The 9,016-nt window shown below is 53.8% G+C and overlaps 1 protein-coding gene across 3 annotated transcripts in view; it reads left to right on the forward strand.

Moving 5' to 3' along the window:
* Positions 1 to 1,610: 1,610 nt before the first annotated feature.
* Positions 1,611 to 9,016, forward strand: part of SCUBE3 (signal peptide, CUB domain and EGF like domain containing 3) — a 35,032-nt gene continuing 27,626 nt past the window's right edge. For 2 of the 3 annotated variants that reach the window (XM_024121856.2, XM_024121857.2), the window contains exon 1: positions 1,612 to 1,729. In XM_024121856.2, the coding sequence (XP_023977624.1) occupies positions 1,645 to 1,729 (85 nt within the window). In that variant the 5' untranslated portion in view covers positions 1,612 to 1,644. Of the gene's footprint in view, positions 1,730 to 9,016 lie in introns of all 3 variants that reach the window. The other variant, XM_024121858.2, reaches the window with a different exon arrangement.

Genomic DNA, 9,016 nt, shown 5'->3' on the forward strand with positions numbered 1-9,016 from the left:
CTTCATCTTTCCGCTAGAATGGAAGAAGAGAAGATGCAGAGCTGGTAAATGTGTCAGGAGGTGTTGTCCACGGTTCAGGGACACTGCTCCTTTGGCACACTTTGCACCTATTTTTAAAAATATCGTTTATCTTTCCTTTTCTGCTCCTGCAAGTTGGAAGGATGAAGGCTTAAGAATGTTCTGGTGGGGACCACATCTTGAAGGTGGGAGGGCAGGTATGGAGGAGAATGTTGTGCATATCTTTGGGTCTCTGTGTTTACACACATAGGCAGATTTCTGCGGGTTAGCTTTTGCCCCTGTGCTGAGCGCATGAGAGTGTTTTCTATACATAAACCCAGGTCTATACGGGTAGGGTGCCGAGTGGGCTACCTCCGAGGCCTTAACTGCAAGGGAGTCTGCCCTGGAGCTGGCAGTTTCAGCTGGGGAAAGGCTACTTTCTTCTTGGTCCTCAATTAAAGTGGACTCGGCACTACGAATGGGGAGAGTCCTGAGGGTGTGGGGTCTGTGGTGGAGGTGAGAGCTGGGAGGGCGTAACTCGACCCGCTGTCGGAGCCGCTCTCAGTTTTTCGAGGTCCCGTGTGGCTGTGTCCCGCGTGTCGGGCTGTGTCGGCGGGCGAGCCTGAGTGCCCGTCCGGTCTAGCCCAGCCTCCCCGACACCCTTCACTCTCTTTGTCTCCTCTTGTAGGTGTGAGTGCAAACCTGCGTCGCACAGCCCTCATCGCGTGCGAGCGCGGGGGCGCACCCTAGCTCCCCCACTCTTTCCGCCGGTAGACAGGACGAGCCGGAGCCGGGTGCTGTTTGGTCTGGAGCCGAGCGGTGCTTGCATTGATCCATTGATTGTGCGCGGTCTGCGCCTGACCTCCCTGCTCCCGGGGAAGCCGTCTCCATGGAGACCGGGCCCGCTCCCCCAGCGCCGGATTGTAAATTCCTGCAGGCAGCGGCCCGGCAGCCTGGGGAGGGGGCCGCCGCGCCCGGGCGCGCAGGGGGAGCGGCCGCCGCGCCGAGGCCCCATTTGAAAGAAAAAAGGGCACGGAAAAGGAGGTGGTGGAGGAGGAGGAGGGGGAGGAGGAAGAAAACGAAAAGGAGCGAGGAGAGGAGGAGAAAGAGGAGGAGGAGGAGAAAGGCGAAGAAAAAGAGACGGAGCCTGAGAGAAGGCGAAAGAGCGAGAGAGGAAGAAAGAGAGGCAGAAAGGGCGTGTTTCTGGCGCTGCGTTTCCCCTCCCCTTTCTCAGGTCCCTCGCTCGGGCTCTGCGCGCTCTCCGCTGCAGCTCTCTCCAGGCGAAGCTGGGAATTGGGTGGGATTATACGGAGCAGCCCCGCCGCCGCCGCTAGCGGAGCCGGGCTTGGAGAGGGCGGGGGCTCCCCTCCGTCAGCGGCGCCGGGCGCCCCCAGCCTCGTCGGGCGCCCCCAGGCTCGTCGCGCTCTCCGCCTAGCTCTCCCCGGCGTCGGGCCGGGAGAAGCCGGCAGCATCGGGAGCCTCTCGCCAAGGGCGCCGCGGTCCGCGCCCCGCGCCCGCACCCCCCTGCCCGGCCCCGGCGGGGCACCCCCTCCCCTTCCCCCTCCGGCGCGCGGGGGCCCGGCCCGCTTCCGCCCTCCCCGGGCCGCGAGACCGGCCCCGGCCGCCCGGCTGCCCGTAGCTTCAGCCATGGGCTCGGGACGCGTGCCCGGGCTCTGCCTGCTAGTCCTGCTGGTCCACGCCCGCGCCGCCCAGCACAGCAAAGCCGTGCAAGGTAAGGAAGGAGGGGCGCGCGGGCGCCGGGCTGCCTGGGCTACAGGGCCCGAGGGCGGGGGCGCGATTTCCGAGGGGCAGGGCAGGTGCTGGGAGGCGTGCTGCTGTCAGGAGCGGGCACTGTGCACCCGCACTCCTCGGCTGGGGGCCTGACCTCTGGGCTCTGCGCCCCAGGCGAAAGGCTGGAGGAGCCAGGGGCGGTACGGGTGAGTGAGAAGTTTGGGGAGCCCTGGGCAGAAGTGACCACGCATCTCAGAATTCTGCCCGACTTCATTGCCACCCCAGCATCTTCCAAAGACTTCTTGTCCTCCAAAAGTATGAGAGAGAATCTTCTCTCCTCTCAAACATTGTCAGAAAACTTAAGTTCTGGCCTGGACAGACTGAAAGAATGAAAACTTTTTCAGCAATGCTATATTTCTTCCCCTCGCCCCCAATCCTCAAAGTTAGACAGAAATTTCGAAGTTGTCTTATCAGAAAAATGTTAAACAAAGATAGGATCTTTTAAGGAAAACCAAAAAACCAACTGTTTCCCTCTGGATGGTAGGGGGCTGAAGAAGAGAAGAAAATTTCTGTGACTCTGGCTCCCGGCAAGAATGTCGCATTTCTGCCTCTTTGGGGGGAAATCTCTTTCGTCTTGCATGGCTTTCATTTCTTATCATAATATTTATTTATTAAGGCCTTGGGTTTCCAATTCCATTTAAATCCAGGTCAGAATTGCATTAAAATAACAAAGTAAAATTCCAGGCTGGGGAGCTCTGACAGATCCCTCTAGGAATTAGAGAGAGTCAGGGAGGCCCTCCCGCCCCCATCCCTGACCCCAGGCTCATTGCCTGGCCAGTCCCAAAGCTGTGCTGGCAGAAGCCAGGCTGATGGGCTACAGTTCTCTTGGGGACAGACTCCCCTCCCCCTTGACCTCCTGCTGCACCCTTCCCCCATCGAGTCCTCACCCAGGAAGAGATTTATATGGACAAAAAGAAAATTCCTCCTGCCACAGCTTTGCCCAGGAGAATATGATTCTGCCTATTGTCCTAGGGGCTCCTTGAAGCCAAGTTGGGGTGTGGAGGTGGCTGGGCCACCAGGGAAAGTTGACCTTGGGAGTTGGGGAAGTCTGAGTCTCTGGCAGTCGGGTCGCTGTGTCCTGGAGCCTGAGCACTTGGCTCGTAAGCCGCTCTGTGTCCTGGATGGGCTCCCACTCTCTTAAAAGGAAGGTGCTATATCAGTGCCATCCTCTTCTCCCCAAGCACTGCCTCTTCAACTACCCCCGTCCTCCTCCAACCTGTCCTTTAACAGAACCGAAACACTAGAGACCCTTGGCTGTCAAATACCAGACCCCACCCCCACCCCTTCCAACCCCAAATTGCCTCTTCTCTAGTCCTGGTTCCAGACAGCCCACTACCACTGCCACCCCCAGGCTGGGAGTAGCCCCTCTCCCACTGTGGATTTGCTTGTGTTTTCATAAACAAAGGTGGCTTTTGTAGTGCATGCTGACTTACTCATAACATGGAATTAGCTAGGGAGTTTAGTCTGAAGGAAGGAACAGATTTCATGCAGTAATCTAGAGACGAGATAAGGGCCTCTTTCAAGTTGAAGCCAGTGTCTGTAGTGGCCTAGTGAGGCTGGGGCCAAAAGGAGGAGCAAGCAGTATATTCAGGAGGGCGTTTGTGGGGCAGACGGAGACTCTGAGAAGGGACAGGTGCCATCAAGCCAAGGCTTTCAAACCTGAGAGATCAACCTATCCTTCAGGGACTGAGGGACTCAGAAGCCCTTGGAGGTACTTCAGGGCTCCCTCTTGCATTTCATCCTGCTGCTGCTGTGGGAAATGCAGCCAGAGCGGAGGCCCCGCCCTCAAGGAACTTACAGACTATAGTTTTGCCCACTGCTTATCTCACATTCGAGCCACACTTGCTCTGCCTGGGCTGCAGTTAGCTTCGCATCTTCCTTCTTTCTGATCCCTGAGTCTAGCTGGGCATAGATTCCAAGCCTGTTGTTTCAGCTACCTTTAACCCTACTATTCAGGAAATTTATCAACCTGGTCTTCTAGAGTTGCCTCACAACAGGTTTGCTGGGGTAGGGGGATACCTCTGGTCCCAAATCTGCAGGCCAGTGTTGCAGGAAGGACAAGTATTGACCGGGCAGGACAGCCTTACCCGTAGCCGGTGCTGTGGACATTCCTTGCTCTCAGACATATCTCCAAGGTATCACCAGTGCCAGAAGGTGTGCTTTGAATGCTACATGCTTTTAAATGAAGCTCTAGCAAGTCTTTAAAATACAAATAACCTTGGCAAATATCTTGCCAAGAGTTACTATAGCACTGGGGATATCTGGGCCTCTGTCCCTTTTCTCCAGAGATTCACCAGGGGAGAAGCAAAGTGGTGTGGAATGGAGAGGAGGGAAGGGACACAGAAGGGAGCCCTGAGTATGCAGGTGTGTGTGTGTGTGTGTGTGAGGTTTACCACGATCACCCACAGGTGACAAAGCTGGTGTATGTCTCTGTTGTGACTTAGTTGTTAAGCATGTATACAGATGTTTTAGTGTCTTTGAGAACTGTGTGTGTGACTGGGAATGAGTGAGCATGAGGGTACATGATTTTGAGTGTTTTTCAAGTGCCTGTCTGTGTATTTTAAAGTAGACAGACTGGATAACCAGGATAATTGTTAACTTAAAAGCATTAATTTGCTTTGTTTTTTTTGAGGGGGGGTGGTGGTGTGCAGCAGTGGTTAAAAAGACCTAATCCTTGCATGGGGCTCAGGTTACAGCTGAATGAAAAGGTCTCCTGGCCTCCTGGGGAAAACTTGTCCCCAGGGCCGGCTGGGAGAGCCAGCCTGGCCATTTAGTTTACCTGGTTGTTTCCTCTCCTCATTAGGGATAGAATTTTGATAAAGTCGTATATTTAGAGTTTCCAAGTAACACCATCCCTGGGACTGAGAGCGTTCATCTGGCAGCAGACAGTGTCTCTCTGTCTCGATGCGTCTCTCCGGGTCTCTGTCTGGGTGTATGTGTGTGTGTCTCTCTCTCTTTCCCCCACGCCTCTCTTCCTCTTTAATGTGGCTGTTTCCTCTCCTCCCCGCTTCCCTGGGCTCCTGTGGCCAGCTCTTACAGTGAGGGGACTGTTCCTCCTAGCCCCTCCCTCCAAAATATGAAATGAAAACCATAACGGTGTCAGCGGGTGAGGGTGGCCCTGTGGGCAGCCGGCTATTGCCCGTGCCCCATCCAGGCCACACTGGGGAGAGAGAGGGAGAGGCAGCCTCCACTCTTGGAGCCTGATCTTCCCTTTAAGCCTGACCCCCACCCCTCATTTTTCCAGAAGGGTGGAGAGGTGGGGGTGGACTGCTTAGAAATTCCTCAGGAATCCCTTTGACCTCTCTTCTCTCAGTGACATGTCCTCTAAGGGGGTGGGGAAAGCCTGGAGCCAGGGGAGAACTTTTTCCCTTCTCACCCTTCATCTCCCGAGTCTCTGCAGGGTGGAATGAGAGAAAGGGGACTAGAAGACACCGAGGCCAGAATTACCACAGGCAGAGAAAGAAGAAAGTTATCAGCACCCCTAAATGAGACTGTTTCCTGAAACCTTCAGGAATCTGAGCACATGAGAACCGGTTTGAGATGTAAGCAAGCGGCTGGGACCTGTTGTAAAAGGAGCCGGCCCTGGGTGTGAGTTTGGGAATGCGCGGTGTGCACTCACTGGGGCGTGTGAGCATGCGTGTGCATGACTCAGGGTGTGTGAGTGTGTGTCTGTGCTCTGGTGAGAGGGAAAAGGAAGCAGGCAACGTGCATTTTGTTTTCATTGGAGAAGTAAAGAAGTGGAATGGCTTGGTCCCGTGCCTTGAACTGAGCATGGGGGAAGGGAATGGATGGCTTCAGACCGTCTTGAGAAGATGGAGGTAAAGAGCTTGCTGCCTGAACTAACCCCATTCCCTGCCCCCGGCTCTGGTCCCTGCGTGTCAGGGTGTGGGCCTCCTTTGACGTCCCATAGCCCTAGCACATGACCACTTATAAGAAAGAGTCCCTGTCAGGGCTGGAAACTGCAGAGTTACTCTGAGGCTGGCAGTACCCACAAGAGGCCCAGACCTGGGGACAGCTTCTTCAGGCTCAGTTATTAGATGGGAGTCTGGAAACAGAGGGACTGCCGGTCCTTGGGGGGAAAAGTGATACAACTGCCAACCCAGGGATGTTTGAGGGGTAGAGGAGCTAGCTGCCTGGACTAAGAGGGAACGTGGACCCTCCCCTCCTTGTCCCCTTTTGGCCCCTCTGTCACCAGACTGGCCACTCTCTTCTTTTCATGCCCACATACTGCCAGCCCCAAATGGCACAGGGTGGGAAGTATGGTAGGTACCAATGGATTTAGGTAAATGCAGAGCCCAAGGGTTGGGGCCTCTGAGGAAGTAACTGAAATTCTCTTCCTCACTTACGAAGTGGATGAGAGTATCAGTAGGGTCCCTTTCAGCTCTGAGATTATGCATCTCTTCAAAATCCTTCCTGCTGAAGGTGGAAGACACTATAGCAAGCCCCAATCCTGCAGCTGGGGCTCCCCAGGCTTCTCGCCTGAATCTCGTGCCCTTTTCTCCCTGGGCTCTGCTTCACTCTTTCCTGCCCGAGTCTACGTCATGTGACTACTCTTCCTTTCTTCCCCCCATCACCCCACCCCCCGCAACTTTCCTGGGGCCTCCCATACGCGATAGCTCTTGCGGTGTCCTTAAGTGGGGTATTTCCCCCTGGAAACAGCCCCTGCAGGACACGTGTGTGTTTCTGTGTGTGCAAATGTACATGTATCCAACAGCATTGGGAAGTAGAGCTGAAATGTTTGTGTCCTGGGAACTGAGTACTCTCTGGACAAGGCCCTAGGGCCCCAGTTCTTGCCCCACACCATATAGTCTCAGTTTCCAAGACTAGCCCTCTCTGTTGTGTTCCAACCTAGACATCTCCCCTTTTCAGACCAAGGCACCATCTTGTAGTTGCCATTGGATTTTGCAATTTGGCCCTACAGGCAGAATGATGCCCCTTAAATAGGGTGCTGTGGCCCTCACTCTTACCTATGGTTTCCCTGTGGCTAGAACCATAGCCCTAGAGATCTGTGGGGTTTGGATGTCAGAGCCCCAGGCCAGGGGCTATCTGCCTCTGGGCACTGGTGGTAACAGCTGAGGACAGACCTGCGCAGGAGCTGCTGGGCTGGAGAGAAGATCCAGAATAAGGAAACAGATCTAAGGAATCCCTCGGAGAGGGTGGAGTGTCAGGATATGTGGGCTTGGGGGGAGCTGGGAGAAGGGGGGCGCTTAAAGGGTAGACCCTAGGGAGCAGGTTTACAGAGAGGACGTTTTTACAAGTTTCTAATTATATTTATTTGGAGTTTTCCTCTGGCGGTTTGAAGCTGTTAACAGCAGGAACCTGTATCCCTGGTGTTTGTTTTTGTTTCTAACCAGCTGCTTCGCCCAGCCTAGTGAATCCAAGGGCAGGAGACACCTGCCCGCTGCTGCACCGCCCACCCCTTCCTCACTGCAATTCTGTCTGCTCCCACCATGGTGCAACCACCCTATTTCACTGCCCACACACAGCCCTGCCCTCCTCCCTGCTGCCCCCATGCCCAAAGCCTGGGAGCATCTGTATGCCTACTGCTGACTTCTTCCCAGGAACATCCGAATGTCAGTTCCAGGCCATTCCGTGGTTCCATAGTGGATGCTTGCTTCATGCTGAACTAAGTGCTGAGTTGGGGTGGGGATGGGGGGGCGGGGCGCGATGACAGCTAAGGCACGATTCCTCCCTCATACGTTTATAAAAGACATTGTATACTGAGAGAGCACCAGCCTGGAAGTCAGAAAACCTGCGTCCTGGGCTGTGCACTAGCTGTTTTCTCTTTCCCAAGATACTGTCTCTGGGCGTGTTCCTCATCGATTCAGTGAGAGACAGGACTGTTTGAGAACCGCATGAAATGGCCTACATGAAAGAACTTTGCATGCTTAATGGAATTATATATCATCAGACATCATCACTGTTTATCTTGTTATTTTTTCCCATCAATTTGGAGAGAGAAGACTGATCATCATGAAAAGGGAATGTGCCTCAGCCCACGGCCTGACTCCCTCTCCAGTTATTCTGTTCTTTCCTCCCCACTCCCACTACCCTCTACCCTACCCATCCTCTAAACACCTCTGACTCAGGGTTGTTGGTTTAGTCCACACTGAAAGGGAGAAAATTCTTGTCCATTTAGGGGTACATTCCAATAAGCAAGGAGCTGGATTAGGAATAAGATAGGACACTGTCAAGTTCAGCCCTGCACCTCTCCAGTCACCAAGCACCAACTGCTTTCCCTGGCTCTTCAGTTGAGCAGGCTAAGCTTGTAGGAGAGGGAAGCGTACTTTTTTAAAAAGAACAAAGTACTCTGTCTCCTCTCCTTGGGGTTGTCTGTGTGGTTTCCTGGACTCTCTTCAGGCCTGTTCACCCCTGCCCAGGCTTTGTCCAGGCTGAGGATGGGCCCAGGCTCCAGCTGAGGTCACAGCCCTGTTCCAAATTGGGAAGACAGCCTGGGAAGCCGGAGCTGGGATGCCAGGCTCCAGCATGTGCACGTACGGGTAGCTGCATATGAGCAGATATGCACATATGCAGGTACATATACGTGCACCTGCTGCAGGTTAGGGTGTCATGGCCAAAACCTGAGCTGGTTCTACTCTGGATGTTACTTGATGTGGGAGGCAACAAGGAAGAAAGGAGAGGGGAACTGACCAGGAGCAGCAATGGAACGTTGGCCCCTGGTGCCCTGTCCTGAAGTTGTTAGCACTGAGGCTGGGAAACATCTATCTGACAAGGATACTCTGAAGAGATGCCTGAGTAGTCCCAAATAGCATCTGATGACCCTGAGGACCTGTGTATTCTATAGAATTCCCTCTTATACTGGATTTGTTGGTCCCATCTCTTCTGGCTTCAGCACGACCAAATAGATGCCTTTAAGTGGGTATCTTACCATTTCTGAGTTACCAGTCTCCCTACCCTTAACTTAAAACTAAATTTCTTGGGAGTGTCTTCTACCCAGAACAGTTGTGGGGTTACAGGAGAGAAAAGAAGTGAGCTTTTTCTCTGCAGTAACACAGAACAAAAAGGATGCCACAGTATGGACCTCACCCACTCACCCACCAACCCATCCATCTATCCATGCATCCATCCATGCATCTGTTTAGCAAATATTTACTAAATGCTTTTAATATATTAGTCTGTCTTGATGAACTGGTTTGCAAGGCAGAAATAGAGATACAGATAGAGAACAAATGTATGGACACCAAGGGGGGAAGCGTGGGGGCGGGGG

The sequence above is a fragment of the Physeter macrocephalus genome, chromosome 18 (assembly GCF_002837175.3).
Source record: "Physeter macrocephalus isolate SW-GA chromosome 18, ASM283717v5, whole genome shotgun sequence".
Taxonomy (NCBI): domain Eukaryota; kingdom Metazoa; phylum Chordata; class Mammalia; order Artiodactyla; family Physeteridae; genus Physeter; species Physeter macrocephalus.